Source organism: Melozone crissalis, unplaced genomic scaffold, assembly GCF_028551555.1.
Source record: "Melozone crissalis strain CALT ecotype California unplaced genomic scaffold, PUWL_Pcris_2 ptg000020l_1, whole genome shotgun sequence".
Classification (NCBI taxonomy): domain Eukaryota; kingdom Metazoa; phylum Chordata; class Aves; order Passeriformes; family Passerellidae; genus Melozone; species Melozone crissalis.
This window is the reverse complement of record NW_026535798.1, coordinates 109,033-135,265: the sequence shown is the minus strand read 5'-3', so window position 1 is coordinate 135,265 and position 26,233 is coordinate 109,033. Positions and strand designations below refer to the sequence as shown.

At 45.1% G+C, this 26,233-nt stretch overlaps 1 protein-coding gene and 1 pseudogene across 1 annotated transcript in view; one reads left to right on the top strand and one right to left on the bottom strand.

The window, feature by feature from the left end:
* Nucleotides 1–19,013, bottom strand: part of LOC128937651 (CUB and sushi domain-containing protein 2-like) — a 139,221-nt pseudogene extending 120,208 nt beyond the window's left edge.
* Nucleotides 19,014–19,388: 375 nt separating this feature from the next.
* The window catches only part of LOC128937650 (mastermind-like protein 3), a 29,639-nt gene continuing 22,794 nt past the window's right edge, over nucleotides 19,389–26,233 (top strand). The window contains exon 1 of the mRNA XM_054277447.1: nucleotides 19,389–19,406. Within this exon, the coding sequence (XP_054133422.1) occupies nucleotides 19,389–19,406 (18 nt within the window). The remainder of the gene's footprint in view (nucleotides 19,407–26,233) is intronic.

Sequence of the window (26,233 nt, the reverse complement as noted above, 5' to 3'; positions counted from 1 at the left end):
CCAAAAACCCCTGATCCCAGCAAATCCTGATCTCACCCAACTGATCCCAACAACTCCTGATCATACCCAAATATGATCCCAACAAACCCCAATCCCATCAACCCATGATCCCAACAAACCCTGATCCCACCAAACCCCAATTCCATCAATCCTTGTTCCCACTTCCCCTCAGACCAACACCCAACTCTCTATGCTCACATTGATTTATTTCCTTTTTTCCCCTCACAAAAACCCTTCCCCAACCAGGCCAGGAATGACACAACTCCTTCCTGATGTCCCCAAAAAACCCCATTCCCTTTCTTCCTGCACATCAAACCCCCAAAACACTGCACAGCCAGGATTTATTAGGTCATTATTAAGTATTTATCAGCTGGTTTCCTTCTGTGGGCTCAGAACTAAGGTGGAAACTCAGCTCTGCATCTTCAAAACACCTCAGGTAAAGGAAAAACTGGAAAAAGTGCTTAAGCAGGGAAAATTTTGCCTGTGGAATGCCTTTGATGTAATATTTAGCTGAAATATTCCACAAAAAAAAGGTGGGGAAAAACATCCTGGTTCTGGAAATATCCTCTGCTGTGACAGAGCCTCAAATTAATTTATTGTTGAAGTTTATTTATTTATTTAAATGTATTATTTAATTTTGGAGATGTATTTGCATTTTTGGAGTCTGCAAAGGTTTTTTTTCTTTGTAAAATACAGAAAATCATCTCCTGGCCAAGCTGTGGGAAGAGAACTTTCCCCCAAAGTTTTCTCACTGGAGATTAAAAAATTATTGAAGCCCAAGGGGTTAAAATCTGTGACTGACTGGAGAATTTGAGAGAAACACAATTTTAAAAAATGGCACAAACTGGGAGAAAAATTGGCAGAAAGCTGAAATAAAATTGAAACTTTTTAAATAGAAAAAAAACCCCCAAAATATGAAAGTCAGCAGCTAAAAAAATTAAGTTGATTCACAGAAACAGAATAATGCTGGCAAATCCTTTCTTATCTCTTGTGGGAGGACACCATAAATTTCCTTTACAGTGTCACATATTTATGCCAAATATCCTCTTACACTGATTCAATTTATTCCAGGCTTGTTTCAAGAATTACATGGGATTCCAAAGCCTTGAAAAAATCTGCAGATGAAATTAAAGAAAAAAAGAACCGGGGGAAAAAAAACCCTATTTATGATTTTAAGAGCTTTAAAGGGATTCAATTAAAAATATTACAAGTTGTTCTTTATTAGCATTACAAATATCACAATGTGACATTTCGGAGAGGGAATGAAAACAAAATGGCCAAGGGCAAAATGGGAAAAATGAGAAAAAAATTCCATTCCCTGATGGCTCATGGCACAGGATGAGGCTCCCGGGGAAGCACAGCCCCAAAATTCCACATTTCCAGTTAAAAATCTCCCTCCAGCTCTGCTTTTCCAGGTTTTATTCCTGTCTTTCCTCTTACAGGAGAAGGAGGAGAGGGGAGAAAACACCTGGGATGAGGAGAGGGGTGATCCTGCTCAGGTTTGACATTCCTGAATTAAAAGAATGTTCTGGAGAGAGAGAAAGGAAGGGATTTAGGGATATTCATGGAGGAGTCTGTGAGGGGAAAAGGAGGTGCAGAAACAGGGGCTGAAAAAACCTTTAAAGTGAGGGTGAGAAGGCCCTAAGGAAGATTTCCCAGAGAAATTTGGATGCCCCATCCTTGGAAGTGTCCAAGGCCAGCCTGGGATGGGGAAGGTCTCCCTACCCATGGAACAACATTTTCCTTAAGGTTCCTCCCAACCCAAACCCCTCTGGGACTCTGACCTGGCCAAGGAATGACCTGAGGGCAGGATGGGTGAGAAATGGACAGGAAGGAGCTGGGAATTCCCAAAAATCCCCATATCCAGCCAAACTGAGCCCCTCAGATTCCCTCTAAATTCCTGGGAATGTCCAAGGCCAGCATGGAGGGACAGTGGAAGGAGCAGGATTGTCCAACCCAAACCATTCTGGGATTATTCGACCTGAGGGGAGGATGGGTATGGAAAAGGGACAGGAAGGAGCTGGGAATTCCTACAAATCCCAAAATCCAGCCAAGATGAGCTCCCTCAGACTCCCCCTGAATCCCTGGGAGTGTCCAAGACAAGTGGAATGAGCAGGATGGTCCTCAATATCCCTCCAACCCAAACCATTCTGAGATTCGACCCGAGGGCAGGATGGATGATGGAAAAGGGACAGGAAGGAACTAGAATACCTAAAAATCCCAAAATTCAGCCAGACTCCCCCTGGATCCCTGGGAGTGTCCAAGGCCAGCTTGGAGGAACAGTGGAAGGAGCAGGATGGTCCTCAATGTCCCTCCAACCCAAACCATTCTGAGATTCGACCCAAGGGCAGGATGGGTGATGGAAAAGGGACAGGAAGGAGCTGGGAATTCCCAAAAATCCCCAAATCCAGCCAGGCAGAGCCCTCACCTCTGCAGACAGGCCGGTGGTCGCTCCAGGCCACAATGATGTCGCTGACTCTCTTGCAGGTGATGCTCTTGGAGCCCTGCAGGTCGTAGCCCTCGTTGCAGGAGAACTGGATGCTGGAGCCCAGCCTGGAGAGGGGACACAGGGGACATCAGCCTGCTCCTGCACCCCAGGATTTGGGGCCAGGGCCATCCCCTGGCCCTGCAGCCAGCAGGAAGGGAGGAGGGACCAGCTCTGCCTCCCTTCTGCTGTGTCTGCCCCAGATGCTGATGCCCAAATCCCAAATTTTAGTGACATTTCAGTGGGAATTTCATCCTGGGAGAGGACGTGCTCAGCGGACATTCTCATAAAGTGAAATAAAATTCTTTATCAACTGCTGAGAGTTCTGCTCTTTGTTCTGTGGTTTGGATTCTGAGCTTTGTTCACTGGGGTAACACAATCAGCAGCTGGGAATTCATCCCGTGGAATTTAGGGACTTTATGGGATTCCCTTTCTTCTGCCCTCTCTCCTTTGCTGGGTTTGAGGAGAATTTGACAGACTGGGATTTGATTGAGAGGCACTTTCCATGAGCAAAACAGCTCCTGGAATCCCAAATTTTAGTGACATTTCAGTGGGAATTTCACCCACAGCTCTGAGAGAGGACACATTCAGAATTCTCATAAAATGAAATAAAAATCTTTATCAACTGCTGAGAGTTCTGCTCTTTGTTCGGTGGTTTGGATTCTGAACTTTGTTCACTGGAGTAACACCATCAGCAGCTGGGAATTCATCCCATGGAATTTAGGGACTGTTGGGATTCCCTTTCCTCTGCTTGGACTTGAGGAGGATTTGACAGTCTGGGATTTGATTGAGAGACACTTTTCATGAGCAAAACAGCCCTGGGCAGCAGAATCAGATGAAATATTGATTCCCCATGGCCACCAACAGCTGGGGCATCCCTGCAAAGCAAAACTGGGAACTGGAAAGGAACAACAGCTCTGGTTTAAACTTCCTAAGCCCCAATTAGCTGGCACCACACAGGCTCAGTGACAAGGAACCTCAGCCACCTCAAATTCTCTAAGGGCAGGGCCATGCTGGGGTTTGAGCTAATTTGAAAAGTGATTTCTTTCTTTTGGCCGTTTCAGTTTTTCCAGGGGAGGGATGACAGCACAAAACCTGGATTGGGAAAGGATAAAAACACTCCAAGAGATCTTTGTGGAACAGCACACACAGGAAGGGTTTTACACACGTGTTCCCCAAAACTGGGCAGGATTTTGGGAGGGGGACAAAGCAAACAGAGCCCCCCCACACCAGGAGCACACCCAGGAGCTCATGCACAGAACACACAGAAAATATTCTTACCTAAAATCGTTGCCTATCCTTTTACCTCTCTCGGGAATCCCAGGGTCTGGACACAAATTATGTCCCTGGGACACACCAACCTGAGTTACTACAAAGCAAAAAAACAGCACATACAGACACAGAATAGCAAAAGGAACAATTCTTTCAGCAGCTGGCTTGGTGGATGTGGCGAGAAAAATGGCAACTGGAAGCTCAGAAACCTCAATGTTTTATTCCACAAAAACAACAGCTTTGGAAACAAATATCCTGCTCAGTTTACACACCTGAGTGTTTTCTAGGAAATGCCAGCTAGGGACACAGTTTCCCCTCCATTCCACTACAGAAATACCTCTGGATAAGTTGATTTTTGGGTATTTTTTTCCATTCTGCTAAATGACACCAATCACAGAGCCTGTTTGTTATGATTAAAGCCCCACCTGCCACCCTCCAAGGTGACCTCAGAGCCCTCAAAAACCCAGCCCAGTGTGCCAGGGAAAGAAAACAACTCCATGGAAAGGCAGGGAGTGATCCCAGGAGGGAAAAACCAAGCACAGAACGAGAGGGGGATGCAAGTCGAGGGTTTGAAAGCCAAGTCATTTAGTTGGAACATGGAGAAAAATTTATGGAGCAACCTGGATGCCAACAAACATGAAATCCATGGGGTGGTGGCCAGCACTGCAGAAAGCTCCCAGCTCCACCCTCCCCATTTCCAGCCCTCTCACGGCACAAAGGAGGGTTCAGGGTAGGGGAACCTGGGGGTCCCTCAGCCCTGGCACAATCCTGATTTCCAGGCTGAATTCCAGCACAGCAATAAAGGACAAAAGGGGGATTTTGCCACAGGAGCTCGATGGGATTTGGTTTTCTTCTCATCCAAACCTACAGCATGTTTCTCAGCCAAAAAAACTCCATTCCCTGATGGCTCATCGCACAGGATGACGCTCCTGGGGAAGCACAGCCCCAAAATTCCACATTCCACATGCTGAACCACTGAAAGAACCCCAATTTCCGTTCCACCTCTGCCCAGCACTGGATTACAGGGAAGAAAATCCCAATTTTATTCCAAGCATGGTGCCCCAAAGGAGGAGGGTGACACTGAGGTGACACCAGCCCCTTTCTCATGGCTCAGCAGCTGGAGCCCTGCAGGGGGAATGGGAGAATCCATGGGGAGAATCCACCCACACTGGACACACACAAAGCCAGGACCATCCAATATTTGGAATTAACCCCTGGTGCATCATCCCCAGCTACAGCTGTTCCTACAAGGAGGATGCTTCCCAATTTTGCTGATCCCAAAAATATTCCAGCTTCTCCTCAGCACTAACACTCTTCTGATGCCCTTTATGTTCTTTATAGGAATTTCCTTTTTAAGGCCCATTTTTCCTCCCTTCCCACCGTGCTGGAGCAGAGATGGGGCTGGGATTGTCCCCACAGGATGCTTTGGTGCTCACCTGTCTGTGTGGGAGGGCACAGAGCCATGGATTCATGGAAAACAACATGTGAGGTATTATTTTCCCATTTTCCATGTCCATAACCTGCCACAAACATATTTTATGAAAAATCCTTTCGTTAGGATCTTTTCTCCTGAGAAGCTGGGAAGCTTCAGCTTCTCCATGTTTTGCTGCTTTGGAATGTGATTTGGAGAACTGTTTACTCAGCATGTGAAATTGGTTTTATTTGATGACCAGTGACAGCCACCTGTGTCAAGGCTGTGAGCAGTCACAAGATTTTATTTCCTTTCCTTGAAATTTCCTTCCCTTCCTTCTGATGAAATATTTTCTTCTATTCTTTAGTATAGTTTTAATACATCATTTTCTTTTAATAAATATATATCATAAAATAATAAATCAGCCTCCTGAAACATGGAGTCAAGATTCTCATCTCTTCCCTCATCTTGGGATCCCTGTGAACACCACCACAATAACCCTTGGTAAGCTCAGTCAGCAGCAACCAAGCAGAATTTGACATCCCTACATTTTCTATAACTCCAAACTTTGCTTTGCCACTTTTCACCAGCCCAGAGGATTCCAAATCAGGAATCAGGAATGAATTCAGTGAAGGAAGGGAGAGCGCATGGATTCTACTCCCAGCTTCTGACAGGAAAAGTTTGGCTGAACGGAGTCCCCAGGTGCCACCACCATCCTTGGGTTCCTTCCCTGCACCCAGAGGTGATGCCTGTGCACAAGCAGCTCCAAAAAAAGGAAAATTCACCTCAGGATGAGGGACCCAATGAGAGTTTTATGTCCCAAAGCCGTGTAGGAGTGAAAGACAGTGCTCAAATTCTTGATTTTCCTCTGTAAAAACCTCCCTGACCACACACACACCTGTAACAACCACACACACAAAGCCAAGACCACCCAATATTTGGAATTAACCACCTGGGAACTCTTCCTCAAAGGAAAAATCCAATTCCCACAGCAAATTCCTCCTCCCATGGTCAAATCCCCCTCAGATCACCCCTTTTGTACCCCCAGAGTGGGCACTGCTGCCACTCCCAGTGATTATTTCCCATATCAGATAAAAATGGAGCCTGGAATTCAAAATTTTGGGAAGAAACAATCCCAGACCCCAGGAAAACAAAGAGAAACAATCCCAGATCCCCAGAAAAACCAAGGCCCCAGAGGAGAGTTTGTCACCCCCAATGCTGAGGCCCAAACCCAGCTCATGTCTCATTAGTGGAGATTCACTAACACCTAAAAACACGAACAGATAAAGCAGAGAACAGGGAAGATAAAGCTGAGGGAAGATATCTCCATATCCTGGGAGTTGGGGAATTTCTCTTTTAAAGAAAGTGAAAGAAAAGGAGGAGATGAATGAGATGCTAATTTACAGAAATTTTTGTTCTCTAGCTTTTGTTTTGAGCACACACACACACAAATAGAGGAGCCCGAAGGTTACAAAATGGATTTGTCATGCTGAGAATTTGCTGTGTTCACCTTCCCAAAGTTTCACCTGGGCTGGGCCATTCCCAAATAAACCCCTCAAGATTACTAGAAAAAAATTGTGATGAACTGCTCAATGTCTGCATTAGAAACTCAGGAATTCTCTCCCCCAACCATGGGATTGGTTTTCCATCCCCTCATCCTCCTGATTTTTTTCAATTTCTCCCTCCTCATGAATTCAGTGACAGCCAGTTCTGATTGTTCAGTTTGCCACTGTTAAAATCCTCTTTAATTTTATTTCTCATAATAAAAAAAACTTCACTGACAGATTCCCAAGGGACAATTTCTCACTGAATTTCAGAACTACAAAATAAAAGCAGCACCTAAAAAATAAACAATTTGACAAAGCCCCAGCATTTCTCAGCATGAGGAATTCAGTGAAAGGAGATGATGGGAAAGACTCCAGCAGGAATTAGATGGTTTAAAGGGTTAATCTGAGTGGTCACACCAGGGTAATTCCATGCAAACTTCTGGGAAAGATCCCAAAAACCAGACCTGAGAGCTTGGAGCTGATTTAGGGGTGCAGGGCTCACCCCAACGAGGTCCTGCTGCATTTCCAACCCCCAAAGTTCCTTCAGCACCCAAAAAACCAAGGATGAAGTGATTCCAGAACCTCAGTGACACCAACCCAGACACTGAATGCCCCCAAATTTAACAACACCAAGAGTGAAAAGGTCACAGCCAGGTCCTGACACTGGGAAAATCCAATCCCAGCTGGGAATGTTCCACCAGGACAGCTCCAAACCCCAATTTCCCAGCTGGGAGTGTTCTACCATGAGAGCTCCAAACCCCAGCTTATTTCCCAGCTGGGAATGTTCCAGAACAGCTCAGAAGATGAAGCTTCACAAGCACTCCCAAAAGTGCAGAATTCCCAGAGCATCTCCAGGCTGTCCCACCCAAGATCCAGGTGGTTCCTGTGTCCCACAGACACCTCCCCAAAATCCAGAAATTCCTACACACTTGAGACCTAAAAACTGCTCAACCCACCCCAAAAATGACTTTGCAAAGGAGATTTTGACCGAGCTGGACACACACAGAATTTCCAGTCCTTCATCCACAAGGCCCCAGGTGGCTCCTTGTCCCACAGACACCTCCCCAAAATCCAGAAATTCCCACAGACTTGGCTAAGACCTAAAAAATGCTCAATCCACCCCAAAAAATAACTTTGCAAAGGAGATTTTGACCCAGCTGCACACACACAGAAGTTGCAGTCCTTCACCCAAGTCCTTCCAGTCCTTCACCCACAAGGCCTCAGAATGCTCCTTGTCCCACAGACACCTCCCCAAAATCCAGAAATTCCTATACACTTGAGACCTAGAAACTGCTCAACCCACCCCAAAAATGACTTTGCAAAGAGGATTTTGACCAAGCTAAACATGCACAGAACTTCCAGTCCTTCACCCAGGGCCTCTCCAGGTGGGCCTCACCCAAACACCACACAACCCACTTGGATGCTGTTTTTTAAACCCAAACCACCACAATTCCCCCACTGTGGGAACTGGAATATCCACACTTACACTCTGCTTTCAGTGCCAGAAACAACCTCCAAAACATGGCTTAAAATCTCAAACTATTTCTTCTACCTAATTTATTTGTCTCTCAGTATTATCTCCCCTCCAGAAGTGATTAAAGCAAGATTTCCAAATAATTTCACTGATGGTGAGCAGTACAAGGCACTTAATTATGATTTAAAACAAACACAATCCACTATAACTGAGCCCAAGAAGCACTTCCCCACAGAATATTGAATTTTTATGGATTTTTTCCCTGCAATAACACAAGCAGCTGTTACATCACTACATTTTCACACAAAACACACCAGGTTTAATCTGACCAGGCAATCCCAAACCCAAAAACCTGCAGGATTTAAGAGTGGATCCTTCCAGGGAGGATTTTAGGCCAAGTTTTAGCAAACAGCACTTGAAAATAAAATATTGCTGGTAGGAATAATCAAAAATAAAACAGGGACTTGAAGGCTGGATTTGATGTTTTCCAGCCTTTAGGATTTTGTGGCAGAGCTTTAAGTGATACCAAGAGACACAAAAATTCCTGAATTTCTGGTATTTGAGCCAGAGCAACTGGAAATTGCTCTGGAATAGGAAATTTCTTTGGAATTATCTGTGATGCAAACTCAGCTCGCGGAGTTTTGGGAGCACAGAGGGGCTCAGCCAACCCTGCAAATCCAGCAGGGAGCAGAACAGATGAGGACTGCAAAAAATAAAAATAAAAATAAAATAAAAACCTGATTTTCCTGGTGCCATCTCCTAGGGAATCAGCACTTCTGCAGCTGGGAATTCCCTGTGGGAGCAGAAGGCTCCAAAATAAGGACAAAATAAGAAAAATCCAGAGCTGATGGAGAGCAGGGCATGGAGAAGGAGCTGGAGGGTGACAAGGACCATGGAATGGGGCCGCCATCCCCATCTCCATTATTCCAGCTCAACAACTTCCAGCCTGAGCTGCCCTCAAGATCTGAGCTCCCATCTGGCAGCTCTGAGCCCCTTGGGATGGGATAAACCAGGCAAAGGGAATGAATTCCTATTTTTCCTCCTCAGAAGTGCAGGATCTGCAGGAAAGGGAATGCAGCTGCTGTGTCCTCTTCAACTCAGTGCATTAAAAATGAGTAAAACTGCTCCAAAGGCCATTCCCAGGAAGGAGAAATGGGAATTTTGTGTATTGTTAACACCACAATGCTTCATTAAATCAATGATTTCACTCCTTTGCCCAAAATTCCCCAAAATCCAGGGCAAAAATCCCCCCACTCCAAATTCCCCTGTGTCTCCACACCCAGCCAGGGGAATTTTCCAACTCAGTAAAGGGCACTGGGACGTTTATTCCAATAAATTCTTCCTGGCAAGGAATGTATCACCCAGCCAGGACTCCATTTTAAAGGATAATTCCCTTTAAAATTGAATTATTTTCCCCTGAACACACCCCAAGTGTTTTCTGCTCTGGAGATTTTGGGTTGTTTTTTACCTTTTTGGGCTTTGCTCCCAAAAAAACAGAGCCTAAAAATTCTCCTGGGAGCTGGGAGGGAAACTCTCCTTCCAGAGCCACGATTCTGATCCAGTCCATGCATTTTTCTGAATTTTGTATGCAAGATCCACCAGTTCTGCTCCAGTCCATGCAATTTTCTGAATTTTTTATGTAAAATCCACCAATTCTGATCCAGTCCCTGCATTTTTCTGAATTTTGTATGCAAAATCCACCAATTCTGCTCTAGTCCATGCATTTTTCTGAATTTTGTATGACAAATCCACCCAGCTGAGCTGTGCAAATGCTCCTCTCTGATGAGGGTAATGGGCTGTGCAACAAAATGAGTAATTCCAGCTTCTCCCCTAAAATCCATTTGGAAAAATGCTCCATCCTGCTCCCATTTGAATCCACATAAAATATTAACTCCCAGGCAGATCCCTCCTGTTTCATTTTAGAAAGAGCCCAAGATTCAGGGACAAAAACCACAGGTTTTGCTCCTGATTTGGGAAGAACCTGATGGGAAACTGAAATATTTCCCACCTGCCTGAGGGAGGCACAGCAGTGACCCCAATGTTCTGCTCCTGACACACCAAGCACTACACTTGAAAAATCAGCACTACAACCTGAAAAATCAGCACTGCAACCTGAAAAATCAGCACTGCAAACCCAGAATTATGATTTTTCTGCAGGGAAAATGAAATAAAACTCAAATAGAAAAAGGAAGACGATGTGACTGCCTCTGTAAATTTTCTAATATTTTGTTTTTAATGTTGCTCCTTATCCCTGCTCCTTATTTACAGCAATAGCACCGATCCCAACCCCAAATTTCTTAGTTTTTCCCACTAAAAAGAGCCTAAAACCACAACCCTGGAGCACAGAATCCACCAAACGCAGAAAATCCAAGCCTTGCGCCCTTCCAGGAGTTAGTAAATGCTTGTGACCAGAGCACTGGGAGGAGGGAAGTGATGCAGAAATGCAGAGGGAAGAGGGAAAAGCACCCAAACTTTTCAGAGTGGCGAAGTTTTAGAGATTACTGGAAAGTCCAATGAAATGTTCCAGGAGATTGTTATCAAAAAAGACAGTGAGGAAGAGCCAGAAAAACTTACACACTGATGTCTTCTGGTTGTTGTCCTTGCTGGGCATGAGTTTCACCCCTCTGGACTTGAGCTCCATCTGCTTCTTGACTGTAGGGGTGGGAAACAAAGGAAAAAAAAGAGGGAAAGGTTGAGCTGAGCTTCAGGGATTGTCAAGTTTTTATTTTAAAAATAAAAATGTGAATCACCCACATCCTGCATCCTTCCCTTTGGGATCAGCTTGTCCTGACTGCTCAAAACCAGCAGGGGTTTGTTTTTCCATGTTAGGGGTTTGGAGAGGGATTTGTTTTCCATGTTAGGGCTTTGGAGAGGTTTAATTTCAAAATAAAAATGGGGTCCAACCCCTCTGTAACCCACTAAAAATGGGAGACAAGCAAAAGGGAAGCTCTGAGGAGCTTCAGGATGCTGAGAGGAAAATGCTGAGCTGGTTTCCCCCAATTTTTCTGGAATTTATCCCATGAACCCATTACACAGCAGAGCCATTCCAGGGGAGCACTCAGAACCTAAAAACTGCAGAGCTGGTGTGAACAAACAGCAGGAAAATAAAATTAAACACCATTATTGGCTAAGGGAAATATTATCTTGGAGCCCCACACCTGGGGGACTCCTCCCCAAGTGCGACCATTCCCTCCCTGATCCAAAATTCCACCAGAAGAGGGGAAAGACCAGGAAAGGGAACAAGAATTCATCCATCTCCAAGGGCCCCATCCTTTTTCTCACACCAGGGAGCAGCAATTTGTTTTCCTGCTCTGGATTTGGCGGCTGCTTCCTCCACCCCCAGGGTTTGACAGAAACCCCACCTGGCAGAACCATCTGGGAGCAGCACAAACACCTGGATTTGGGATTATTGCAGCTTCCAGAGGCAGGAGTTGGGATAAAACAGCCTCTGCTGTGAGGAGCTGGGATAAAAGAGCAGGAATTGGGATAACCCAACAGGAATTGGGGTAATTCCAACAGGAATTGGGGTAATTCCAATAGGAATTGGGATAACCCAATAGGAATTGGGGTAATTCCAACAGGAATTGGGGGTAACGCAATAGGAATTGGGGTAATTCCCACAGGAATTGGGAAAACCCAGCCTTCATTGCAGGATTTGGGATAACCCAATAGGAATTGGGATAATTCCATCAGGAATTGGGATAACTCAACACTCACTGCAGGAATAGGGATAACCCAACAGGAACTGGGGTAATTCCAAGAGGAATTGGGATAATTCCAACAGGAACTGGGATAACCCAGCCCTTCCTGCAGGAACTGGGATAACCTAACAAGAACTGGGATAATTCCAACAGGAACTGGGATAACCCAACAGGAATGGGAATAACCCAGCCCTCACTGCAGGAATTGGGATTAAAAAGTCTCCACTGCGGGATTTGGGATAACCCAACAGGAACTGGGATAATTCCAACAGGAATTGGGATAACCCAGCCCTCACTGCAGGAATTGGGATAACCCATCAGGAACTGGGATATTCCAACAGAAACTGGGATAATTCCAACAGGAATTGGGATAACTCAGCCCTCACTGCAGGAATTGGGATAAAACAGCCTCCACTGCAGGAATTGGGATAACCCAACAGGAATTGGGGTAACCCAGCCCTCACTGTGAGAAACTGGGATAAAAGAGCCCCCACTGCAGGATTTGGGATAAAAGAGCCTTCACTGTGAGGATTTGGGAAAACCCAACAGGAATTGGGATTACTCAGCGTCCAAATCATTTTCTGGGAGCCCTTTCCTGACGAGCCAGCCCTTATCCTTGGAGAAACCCACTTCAAACCCTTCTTCCTCGTGTTCTTCATCTTGTCAGGCTTTCATCCCTAAATTAGCACATTCCTAAGACAAAGCTGTCAAGAAGAATTACCCATGTAACTAAAGAGGGGTTTTTTAATCGTGCTGAGGTTTTTTTTGGGCTTAAAAAGAACCTGTTTGGAACAGCTGCTGCAGGAGGCTCAGACAGGAGGAGGCTCCTTGAAGCTCACCTGAGGTGCTGCTTTGGGTGCAGCTTTTCACTCATCATTTCCTCACAGCTTTTGGCTTTCTCTTTAAATAAAGCAGCAAGAACTTCAAAAAAATTTTTAGCTGGAAAATATTCATGAGGAACAGCTGCTGCTGCTGCTCCTGTCTTCCTCAGCAGCTTCAATCTGTTCAGGGCAGCTGTCTTTTTTTATTAATTTAAGAAGGGAAAACTAATTAACAGCAGGCTGCTGTCAAAGCAAATCGAACTCTTTGTTTCTTTTTGCTCCAAATCCACCTGCAAGTGCAGCAGGAGGAAGAAAAAGCAGCAGGGTTTGGGATGCCCCAAAGGTCCCACGTGGATGGGAATCACAGGAGATTTCCAGCCTGATCTCAAGGTTTTTAATAAATGTGATATCAATGGATCAAAAAAAAAAAAAAAAAAAAGGATTGGGGCTGCTAAAACTCCCATTTTTGGGGTAAAAATCTATTTCTGCTTCAGATAAAATAGTGACAGACATTCCTGTAGTGATTTTCCAGCTTTTTCCAAGCCAACACAGGGATACCCCAAAATTCCCTCCCACGCAATAAAATCCAGGCAATTCCAAGTTTCCAAGGCTGAATTTGGATTTTGGTTTGAATTTTCCAAGGATGTGGGTTGGGACCCTGCAGCCTCCAAGTCTCTGCTCTGTGGCTGTGCTTGGGGGTACGAGCAGCTTTACAAAATAATCCATATTTTGGTATTCTCCACATCCTGCCCCCAGGGAATGTTCCCAACTCTCCACACAAACAAAAGCTCAGCTCGGATGATTTGTGCCCCACAAAGGGAATTTAGAGGCCAAGAAAAGCTTCCCAAGCTTTGGTGAAGCCCACCAGAGCTGATGGCGGCACCATGGATGGGATGAGAAATCCTGGGGAACTCCTCCATGAGGACACAGCAACCTGCAGGGATTTCCCCAGTGCTGAACATCCCAAATCCAGGAGAAGGTGCCAGAGGGTGCAATCAGAGGAATTTTAAGGTCTCTTCCAACCCAAACCACTCCAGGATTCTCTGGCATGGGGGAATTCAAAATTAGGATACAGCCAGGCTTGGAAATTTTTCAGGGACACATTTCTAACCAAGGTTCTCCCAGAGCCATCCCTGCCAGATCCCATCCAACAAACATCCCCCTCCAACCCTGTTCCTGATGGAAAACCTGGCTCCCAAACCCCTCAGCAATGGCAACAAGACACTCAACACTGAGCAGCAATCCCAAAATTCAGAGCCTGAGCTGCATCCCCAGGAAACATCTCCTCCCCTAATTGCACCGTGTCCCTTTCCAGGAGAATTGATAAAGATAAATTGGTGAAGATAAATTGATAAAGAGGGATCACTGCATCCTCTCCTCCTCATCCTTCATTTCGGAGCCCTAATGATGGAAGTCAGACTTTACAAATGACTCCATTTAGATCAGAACCAGGCACAGCAAAGCACCACTTGTTTCGTGCTTTTTAAAAAAAAATTAAACAAATAAGAACAATTCTCCCACTCCCTGCCCTCAAAAATCCTGTATTTGAAAATCTACTTTGTTTGTAAATTGGAATGTGGAGCAGTACTACAAAGGACTGTGTCAGGATAATTGGATGAACAGAAACTCCTGTTTTCTGGAGGCTTTTGCTGCTCACACACATCCAACAGATCTAATGGAATACTCAGCATCCTGTCAGATTTGAGAGATGACATTACAAAGCTCTGCCAGCATGGCAGGCAGGCCGGGCTGTTCCTTTCAAACCACTTCATGTTGCTCTAAATGAGGATTTAAGCAGACATTTATTTATTTTTAATTTGGAAAACAGTGTTTCAGCAACAGCAACAGGAAAAAAAAAAACTATTCCATGAAGCTCTGCTCTCCTTGTTGGGGGAATTGCTGTTAAATCCAAATCCTGCCTGGATCTCTCCCTCCTGCTGGGATGGTTCAGCAGCAGGATGCTCACAGGGGTTCTTGGAGGTGAAGAGAAACCCCCTCAAATGAAACTCTTTGGAAAAATCCCTCTTCTGGCAGCCTGAGCAATGGATTTTGGGAATCAGAGCCTGCACAAGCACTGGGATTATCCAGAATTGCACTGGAGACTCCACAGGTCACATGGAAGGAGGCAAAAATCCCTCTGGAACCCAAGGGTGTGATCCAGGGTGAGGAGGGGGAGATCCAAGATGGGAAATGGAAGATCCAAGATGAGGAGGGGAAAGATCCAAGATGAAAAGGAGAAGATGCAAAATGAGAAATGGAAGATCAGGATGATGAATGGAAGATCAGGATAAAGAGTGGAAGATCCAAGATGAGGAATGGAAGATCAGGATGAAGAGGGGAAGATCCAAGATAAGCAGTAGGACATCCAAGAAATGAAATAGAAGATCCAAGGTGAGGAATGGAAGATCCAACATGAAAAGGGGAAGATTGAAAATTAGGGGAAGATCAAAAACAAGGAGGGGAAGATCTAAAATGAGGAGTGGGAGATTCAAGATAAAGAGTAGAACATCCAAGATGAGAAATAGAAAATCCAAGACAAGCAGTGGGAGATCCAGGATAAAGAGTAGAAGATCCAAGATGAGCAGTGAGAGATAAGGATGAAGAGGGGAAGATCCAGGATAATGAGTAGAAGATCCAAGATGAGAAATGGAAGATCCAAGATGAGCAGTGGGAGATCCAGGACAAAGAGGGACGAAGATCTGTCCAAACTCAAGCCAAACTGATCCATCCATGGGTAGAACCACAGATCTACCCATGGACAGATCTGTAGACCAAAGCCATGGATGGGGCTGGGAGCACCCTGGGACATTGGGAGGTCGCTGCCCACGGCAGGGGTGGAACTGGGTGGGATTTAAACCCATTCCAAACCATTCCAAGACTCCATGACTCCCTCACCAAGCCATTTAGGTGTCTCTGGCGAGCAGCAGGGAGCTCCCCAGCCCCTCCCTGAAGGAGGCAGCTCTGTCCTGTGCAGGGCTGGAGCTCATCCCATTTATCTTCCTCCTGCGGGGAAGGGAAGCGGCCGGGGCGGGGAGATCGATAAAAGCTGCAATTATGTGTTGGTACCAATCAGCTCCAGAGCAATTAGGGAGCCAAGTTCTGCCATAAAACATGTGCAGAGAGGGGCAGCAGCCAGGGCAGCATTCCCATCTCTCCAATTCCAGCCTTTGCAGCTTTCCCAAAACCTTCTGATTTTATAAATTCCCACCCAGCTCCTCTGATGGGGGGGACACTGAGGTGCTGCCACCTCACCTGATTAAAAACTTGTAGATTATTTTCTTCCACCTTTTTGAGGAGACAGGATGGGGAGGAAAATAAAAAATAATTTTTAAGAATAATTCTCTGCACACATTTCTCCCAGTCCCTTTGACTTCCTTACATGGGGAATGGGGAAAAAACATTTGCAAAAATCAAGATTCACCTTAATGAAAGGGAAAAGGGAAATATTTAACTCTCCCAGGAAGGGAACAAAATGAATTTGCTGTGTTCAACAACAAAAACAAAAACAAAAACCCTCTCCACAGCCTGATTGCATCTAACCTTGCTTTTACATTCCTAAAGTGATTTCCAAATGAGGGCACGGATTAGGGAGAGCAGAGGGGGAACAGACAGGGAAGGTGTTCTGCAAAACTCGGGATCAATTTAAACAAGCTGGAAGGGAAATTGTTTTCTTATAGATTATCAGCAAAGCCAGACTCCGTCCCAGAGGACCCAGGGGGTTCATAAATGATGTACAGACACGTCTTTGGAAAACAGACAGCAAATTAGAGCCACCCTAAAGCCTCCCCTTGCTTCTCCTGGCTGATCCTGATTCAGCTCTCCTGATGAAAAATGCATTTCAGCTGCTGTGCTTGCTGTGGAATTACATGGCCTGTTTTGTAGGGATTTATCGCCACTGAAATATTTATGGCCAGGCCAGGTTGTGGAAAGGGTTACAGGGAGGTTTTTAAAGTCTCAGCATCTCCTGTCCTGCAGATCCCACTGCCTGCAGACACCTTCCCTTCATCCCTGGGAATCTTCACTGCTTGGCTGCTTGTTTTGCTGGGTTTTTAAGCATTGAAAGGCAGAAAGAAGCTGCCAAACTCCACAAAAACAGTGGGAAAACGAGAGCAGGTCCCTCTGGCAGCTGGGCTGAGGTCCTGTCCTGATTCCAGCTCAGAATGGGGAGTTCAGTTCATTTTCCAACACTCCATCCCCTCTGCACATGAGATGAGAACCCCCTGACATTTCTCTGAGCAGGGGAATGGGGACATTCACCCTGACTTTGCTGTGCAGGGAAAGGCTGACAAAGACAGGTGCTTTGGTGGAAGCTGCAATCCTGACAGCCATGGAAAAGCCATCCACAGGGAAGCTGCTTTTTCCAGACATTTATGCTGCACAGCAACAACAAAAGGGTTTTTTTTTCCTTGTTTAAAGTCCTTTTTTCCTTGTTTTTTCTTGCAGTTTAAAGTGATTTACAGGTTCAAGGAAAGCAGGGAAGTTAAATAACGATGTGGTTCATTTGTTGAGGCCATGACAGCCCTGCTAAGAGCACCCAAACGAGGCAGCTCTGTGGATTTATCCAAGGAAAAGAAAATCCTCTCCCTTCTCCCTGACTCCTCTCCAGAGCTTTTTCCCAGCAAAGGCTTCTTGAGAACAAACCTGCGGAGCTCCCTGAGGGGACTCAAACCATTCCTGCTTCTTCCCAACTTCATTCCCCCTCTCATGGATCCTGCACCCACAACCTCCTTCAAAAACACCACAGGAGTGGTGAGAACACCTCCAAGGAATCCACTCAATCCATTCTGGTCCCACCAGGAGCAGAATCTTCACTGCCAAAGGATCTCCTGTCCCTCAACAGCACCTGAACATCCCCATCCTGAAATCTTTATCCCAATCCTGAATTCTGCCCTGTGAAGGTGAGGAGGGGCTGAGATGGATTTCCTAGAGAAGCTCCTGAATCCCTGGGAATGTCCAAGGCCATGAGGGGACCTGGAGAACCCTGGGACAGTGGACGTGTCAGTGGATAGGCTTTAAGGTCACTCCCAACCCAAACCAGGCTGGGTTTTTCTATGAACACCACACTTTGGGGAATTCCAGCTGGAAAATAACAGCAGCAGGACCATGCAGGGAGGCAGCTGGGGATTCCTGGCTGGGGTTACTCTAAAATGGAGGCTGAGGGTCGTTGTTGGCTTGTTTGTGGTGTTGGAGCTGGTGTGTGCCCCTTACCTCAAGGGGCAATTCAGGTTGTTTAGGGGGTAGGAAGAAGTTTAGCCTAAAATCAGCTTTGGGAGCTGGAAAAGAAGATTTGAGCCCTTTCTTCCTGAGATGGGGGGGTAACCTCTAAGAAGGGTTTATGTTGCCTCCTTATCACAGGGGCTCCATGCTGTTGCTTCCTATCACAAAGGTTCCATACCTGCTTGGTGTTTCTCATGGACATCTCCTCAGAGCTCCTCTGTGACTCTTTCTCCTTCCCACAACAGACAACTAACCCCAATTCCCTTCTCAACCACCCACCCACTCTTTTATAGCACTCTTCTCCTCATTAGTTACAGCTGTGGCCTGTTAAAGTCGGGCCTGTTCCTAATCTTTGCTAATTAGGCCCAGCTGCAACTCCTTAGGGGCAAGATCACTTTCTACACCATCTTTATTTTCTTATATTCTTACAGCTTTAGTCTTCAATCTTTGGCTTAAAAGACCCATGTTCTTTCTACACCATCTTTATTTTCTTATATTCTATCCCCTTACAGCTCTAGTCTTCAATCTTTGGCTTACAAGACCAATGTTTTTATAAACCATTAGAGTTAATTAGAGTTGGAGTCGTTTTCTAGGGTGGCCACAAGGGGAAATAAAACCAGAATGGTTGTGAAATGGGTGAATGAGGAAATCAAACTGGAATGATTTGTGAAATTGAGGAATGAGGAAATCAAACTGGAATGATTGTGGAATAGGTGAAAGAGGCTGGCTGGGGTGGGTGAGGCCAGGCCAGGGCATTTATTTCTCCCTCCTTACCTTGGTACTGGGCACTGAAGCCCTTCTGCCTGTGGTTGCCATCAGAGGTGAAGTGCAGCCTCAGCCAATTTTTGCTGCTGATCACAGGGGCAGGCAAATTCATCCCAGTGAACCTGCAAGAGAGCAAAGCAGCACAGCCACGTCAGGACCACGTCAGGACACCCCAAATCCCCCTCTCCAGGCCAATCATCCTCCCCCAGGACTTTGGGAACTCCTCTGTGGGTACCACACAGCCAAGGAGAGCCCCCTCCCCACTCCAGGGCTACCTCCAGCCCCATATTCCTGATGGGAATCCCTGCTGAGGGCTCCATGTTTGTCATTACAGAGGTTCCCAGTCCTTTTTCCTAAGGCACAGAACATTCCCAAGCTCATCTCTTCACATTTGGTTAACCCCACTCCAAAATCTTGTTTATTTTAACTCAGGAAGGGAAAGGATGGCAAGAACATCCTTATTTTTTATTTTATTTATGACCAATCCCAACCTGAGGAAGATTCCAGCCAGGATCACAAATGAACAACTCCAGAACCCAGCAGCAGCCCTTCATATTTGTTCATAATTTTATTTCCTTTTAAAACATGATGTTGTTTGCTTCATTTTTAACTCCAGATCACAATTCCTGGCTGAGTTTTGTCCCAAACCAAGTTTTAGACTGGAACAACACTTCAGACTGAGACTGAGGTCCACAATGGTGACATTCACCATGGTGAGGACACCAATGCTCTCTGTGTTCCTGCTAATGAAAGTTAATCATTTTAATCCCTAATTATCACTTATTTAAAAATTAGTGCAATTTCAACACCCATTATTGGCATTCCAACACCTTTCAGTGGCATCTAACACCTTTTATTGCCATTTCAACACCCCATTTTTACCATTCCAACATTCTTTTTTGACATCCCAACACCCCCTGCTTTTTTAACAAAGGCAAAAGGATCCTGGGAATCTGTTCCATCCGGAAGATATTTCAGATTTGATTATTAAACATTATTTAGCAGCAGACCTGGCAGCCCATGGAGCACCTGAAGAGCCCTTCAGCCACCCAGCCCATCCAGAGGTGACCTCAGGCTGGAATTGGCAGCGTTAATTAATGGCATCCCTGCGCTCCCAGTCCCTTAATGAGCTGGCAGGGTGATTAGTGCATAACTAAAGCATCTCTGCCACCTACAGTACAATCCAAACCCTGGATTATCCCGTGCCTGGATCCTGAAGTGCTCTGGGATGATTTAAAACTGGGATTTAAGGTTGTTCCCAATCATTTCTCCATGGATTCTCTCCATCCCTGTTCCCAGCTCTTTCAGGAGGATGAGGTGGAGCAGAAATGGATCCTCTGTGGCTTTTTGCCATCCTTGGGGAACTCCAAGGCAGCTGAACCCACTGAATTGGAAACTTTCTCAAAGATTGAGTTCAAACAAACAGATTTGGGGCTGAGATCAAACAAGGGATGCCCCAAACCCAGATTTGGGGCTGAGATCAAACATGGGATGCCCCAAACCCATCCTGAGTAAGTTCTCCTGGCTGGTTTTTATGACAACACCCTTAAATTCAATGTTTTCACCCCTCAAGGGCCATTTCATTGTTTATTCTGCAGCAGCAAACCCCTCAGGAATAATCTTTAGCTATGCAGAGCCAAATTTCCCTTTCACAGCTGTAATTCAAGTGCCTGAGATAAAAACCAGACAAGAATGAAGCAAAGCTGCCTGAATGAGGCTCAACTTCTCCTGTCCCACATCCCTGGATTTGGTTTTGATCAGCACATCCTTGAAGGGTGGATTCATCCCAAACCTGAGATGTTTTTCCCTTGTGTGACACCAAATCCTCCACATTAAACAAAATTCCTTAATTCAAAACAAGGAGGGGTTAATGCCATCAAAACTCTTTTTGAAGAAAAAGCACTGAAGTGAGGCCTTCTCAACTCTTTTTTATTTCTTTCCTTGCTCTCTCACTTCCCACTGAATCCAGGCATGAAATATTTATCCCTTTCCCTCCCCTGGCACAATTAGTATGGCTGTACATGGCTGGCACTGATTACTCTGCATTCACGTCCCATTATCTATTTACAATCCCAATTCCTGCTTTAATTTGTTTCCACGCAGAGAGGAAGAAAAGGAAGGGGGAAAAAAAATCAATAAAGTGTCACAAAGTGAGGCAGAAGCACTGGAGCAGCAGGAGGAGATGTTTGCACACAGATTTGGAGCACCCTGAAATTCGATTATCAGCAATTTGGCCATTAGTTCTTCTTAAATGGACCCAAATACGATGAGAATTCCTGGTGTGGATGCTGCAAACCCCGTGCAGGAGTCAAAGGCACGACTGAAGGCAGGAATTCCATCTCAAATCCTGCTATTTCAGGTGAAATATCTTGGGTCTGCTTTGCAATTCTTACTGTATCATTAATTGTTCAATCTGTACTTAGATAACCTGCACTCCTTTAAAGGTATTTGTCCTTGCAGGGAAATCTTCAGCTGACTTATGTCCTCGGCCAAGCTGCCTGTTCAGGGAACAGATGGGAAAAAGGAGGCTAAATTTACCATTTTGTTTGCAGCACAGTATGACCTATTCACAAGATTTTTCTTTTAATGTGTTAGTTGTGGAAATCTGTTAATTTGATATTTAAATTATTTTCAAGTGGAAGCCTCATTTATGGTGTTACCTCAAGAGGGTGACTAAAATCTGTGGGCTTGAACAGGTACAGTGTGTAGACCATGTGGCTCTCATTTCCTTCCTTTTCCAGTTGTATGAAACACTTTGCTTCAGAAAGCATGAACTTGAACTTAGCCATGTGGAAGAATGCCTGGAATGACTTAGCCCACACTGATTTGAGGAACTGGAAGGTGCTGCCTCATGCACCTATGGAACACGTAGCTCTGTTGCCACGAGGTGATGTGTGTTGGGAGTTAACACCAGGGATGTGAATGTGCAGGAAGACAACTGTGCCATTTCTGCTTTCAGCCTTCTGTCCGCCTGGTCTCTCTGCTAGAGATCATGCACTAGACAGGCTTCGGTAGTAACAGAGATCCAGTAGGAACTCACAGTCCATGGCAATCTGTGGTGCCATCAGGGGATTTCTGTCATGCCTTCACCATCTCTTCTGGTTCTTCCTTCAGAGTTTCTCTGAGGATAGTCTGCAGTAATATATTATGTATGTAGGTTGTGCCAGGGCAGTATTTTGCAAGCAGCTGGAAGATAATTTGCCTGCCCCAAGCATAGGAAGGGCTTTTCCCTTACATCAGTCAGACAAGGTTTTGGTCTGTCAGTTCTGAAGTCAGGAATAGAGCTCACATGCTACTGGTGCCTTAATGACAAGGAGAGCAGAGCCTGTGTCACAGAGCTGCTCCTCCTTTGCAGAGGACAGGAATGCTTTCATGTCCAACATACCCCTTTGCTAGGCAGCCAGGATGCCATCAACATATTCACTAGCCTGCTACAACTTGTGCTCGTGCAAGGATGGACTGGGACAAGATTTTTCCCAGGAAACCATTCCAGTGTCACATACACAGTTTAAAGAGCTGCTGAGTAGCTGTGGTGCACGTGCAACAGCACCAGGTGTGCTGTTTTGCTTCTTCTTAGTTTAAAACACAAGAGGTTCCTGCATTTCTTTTCAATCCTGATTTGTGGTAATTTGGGAGGCACAGCTTTAATAATCTCCAGAGTGCTTTTTATCATTACCCTCTCTTCTGTCCAGATACGAAGCAGATTGGAAAGGGTGAAGACTTATCAGAACAACTCCCAGACACGTCAATTGGAGGCTGCCTGACTAAATTCTCATAACACACCCTGAAAATGCAGCTCGTGCCATCTGCAAGGACAGTTTCGGAGAGAGCAGATCGCAGCTGCTGGGTGAGAGAGGCAGCAATAGGTACTGCCAGCTCAGTAGTTCAGCTTATAGGCTCTTACACCTTCCTGAGACTTGCACAAATGGAGCAGTGCTGGCACTGCAATGAGGTCACTGCTTTGCCAGTGTTTACCCCATTGGGCCAAAGCAGGATTAAATGAGACAGATCTCTGCAGGACACTGCAAGTGTCATTGGGAAGCTGCTGTGGAGCTGGTAGGCTTAAAACACTGGTGACAAGATGTGGCTGTACCTCAGGCAACATTGGCTTTTGAATGGCAGTGTCAGAGGTGATACAGCAAGGAGGTGCATGCAAAAAATCCTTTCAAAGGTTGAAGCTGAATTTCTGGCATGCAAATGGAAATGCTGATTATTCCTTACTGATCTTAGATGCTGTCATGTCAAATCCACTTGCTTAGTGTCACTTCATAGCCACCCCTGGGACACTTCCTGAATTGTTGATAGGATTTAAGCACAGCACAAGAAGTTAAGTAGGAAACTTTGCTCAGTCTTTAGGGTACAGGCTGGAGACTGCTGAATTGGGGGGGGTGTTTGGCAGAGCTCATGGTAACTACTCCCTGTTGGAGGTAAGAAGTACCAAGATCTTTCTATAGAAGCTCTAGGAGAAGAAGGGAGAAGAAAGAGGGGGAAAACTCAGGAACAGACACACTGGTGTGTTGCAGACCTCTTTTATGAAAATTTCTTTCCTTAGGATTTTTCCTCCTGAGAAGCCAAGAGGCCTCAGGAACAAAATGTAAACAATCATTATCTGCTGCTATGGAATGCAACAGGTGCATCTGTGATTGGCCCATGTTGGATGTTTGTAATTAATGGCCAGTCACAGTCAGCTGGCTTGGACAGAGAGCCGAGTCACAAACCTTTGCTATCATTCTTTCCTATTCTATTCTTAGCCAGCCTTCTGATGAAATCCTTTCTTCTATTCTTTAAGTATAGTTTTAATGTAATATATATAATAAAATAATAAATCAGCCTTCTGAAACATGGAGTCAGATCCTCATCTCTTCCCTCATCCTAAGACCCCTGTGAACATGGTCACACTGTTGGGAGGGAGAGTAGAAACCCTAGAGGAAGACCCAAGACTTAAATTCATTTCATGGAAAGGAACTGAAGGTCATGGTGACTGGTGGGCCAGACTGATTCAACATGAAGAACTGAAATGATCAATTTTTAACAGAAAGAGTCTCAGAAGAGCATGTGGAGAAGATAATAAGCCCTGTTTTTTGTAACCATGCATATCCTCTGAGTGAGATGGACTTTGCTCCTGGTGGGAAAGCAGAGAAACTAGCCAAAGCCCAAAGATAACTCCAGAGCAGGGCACATTCCAGCAGAGCTGGGAAGCCAAGTGCACCAAACCTCTCAGAATTGCTGCCTTTGTCTTGTATTGAAGCTGCTGGAGCTGCCCTAGGCAGAGGAAAGTCAGTGGCTGCATGCAGCTGGTACACAAAAACACGTGACAAAGTGACATCAGCCTCCTGCTCTGGGGGCTCAGAGGAGCAGTGGACCTGTGTCAGACCCTGTGAACAGGGCATAGAGAGAATTTATCCTCTCGGCTCCCCGCCTCGCCCTGGTTTTTGTGCTGTTCTTTGAGGAGCAATGAAAGGATGTTCTGGTGCCACAGCCTCAGTCCCTGCCGTGCGCTGGGGCTGGAGCAGCCGCCCACCAAGGCAGCTCCTGGTGGAGGATGGGCCCGGCTGTTGCTATAACAACTGCACCTCTGTCTCGTTCCTTTTGAGAGATGGATTGCTGCTGGGGAGATGAAGCGCAGCAGCCTCTCCTCACTGATGAAAGCCCTGCCACAGCCTCCCCACACTGCCGTGCATCTGCTGGCTCTGCCACGGCCTGTCCGAGCAGCGCTGGCCAGGGTTTCAGGATGGGCTGCATCCCAACCCTTCAGCTCGGTGTGTGTTTGTGTTTCTGTGCCCCTGCCTCTCCTCCAACCGAGAGCCATTTAAAAAGTCAACCTGCCAAAATCTGACCTTTTCTCAGTCTGCGACTAGAGTTTTTTCAAAGGCTTATAAAGAACTGATAGTCCTGCTTCCCCCTCTTGTGCTTTGGGGTAGAAAACAGCAGTGAAATGAAGATTCATCAGCCAAGTATTTTGTGTGAATAAAGCTAAAAGTTTGTGAAGCTGAAAGGGGGTTGTTTTATTTCAATATTTTCCTTTGATTTTGATATTTTCCTTTTGTTTTTATTCTATGTGTCAACAATCTTCTGTTCCGAGACCTAAATCTCTCAGCTCCTGCTAATATCTTCACAATGCATGCCATAAAACATGCACAAACTGTGTGCTTGTACTGAGAAGGAGAGAGAGGGTACTTTAAAAGGTACTATTTTACTTCAGGGATTGTGTTTATAGAGGGAAGGGGAAGTGCTGGGGTTTTAGTCTAAGACACTCTGGAATCCTGATTGTGGTAAACTGTTTGCCAGTATATGCTCAGTGTAGGATATCCAAACCATTCAAGAGTTCATATGGTGATTGGGAATTAAATCAAGATATGAAAAGGAAATATTTCATTAAAATCATTTGATAAGAGTATTTCTGCATTGTACCTCAAAAAAAAGGAGATACATTTATTGTCATGGCTCCCAACTCCCCCAAAATGCTGGAATCAAGAGGCTTCCCCAGCATGTTGCCTTCTAACAAACCTTTCACATTAAGTCTTTGTCTACCTACAGTTTTTCAATGAGCAAACAAAGAAGACAAAAATATTAGTGCCTGTTAGCCCCCCCAAATCCAAAAGCTTCTGAAGGAGAACGATGTGGATAAACAAAATTAGAATAGATTTAATTTAATTTCTTTTTACAAAAAAGCACGACTTCTGTATGTTTCATATTTCATAGAAAATAGTTTTCATGTCAAGCTGCTTTTTGTTGTAATGCATAATAACATGATTATGAATATTTATATACTGGGCTAAAGTCACTGTCTATTTGTACAGGGGGACATACAAGTTCCAGCACATGATGAAACTTTAGGAACTGATATTTTTAGGGCTGGTTATTTGGTTATTTTCCACTAGATAGTTTTGATTTTTTTGGAAAATTCTTTTGAATTTGTATATTCATATACAAATAAGGTGATAGATTCAGGATAAAATGGTAAATGTTTTAAAACCTGGAAGTGTGAAACCATGTTAAAGCATATCACTCTCACCAATATTTTTGTAGAGTATTCATTCAAACTTGCAAAATGTATGGAGTCAGTTCACTTGTATTCCTCAGGAGATAATCACTCTCACTGGTCCCTGCCTTGTCATTAGGGAATTTTTTCCCCCATATTTTCCTTATAGAACTTTACTTCATGATGAGAAGCCTGCCACCATGTCCTGTTCTTACTTTATCCCAGCACTGATCAATATGAAGTTGGGGTAAAGGGCCATGACACATTTTGAACATTTCTTCAAATCCTGGTTTTGCCTGAGCATTCCCATTGGGCTCACTCTTGAGTCACTTGCTGTTGGGGGAATGCAGTTTTTCTGCTGTGGCAATAGGGACTTTGCAGTGTGATGGCTTAGGAGCTGAAATGGGTGATTTCAGCTGTAAATTGTGGGAGGGGCCCATTAAGGGCAGTATTTAAGTATACTATTTTTACATTTACATAAATATGCTATTTTAACCCATTACATCAACTGACCAACCTGTGCCAACACCTCACCATCCTCACCGGGAAGAATTTCTT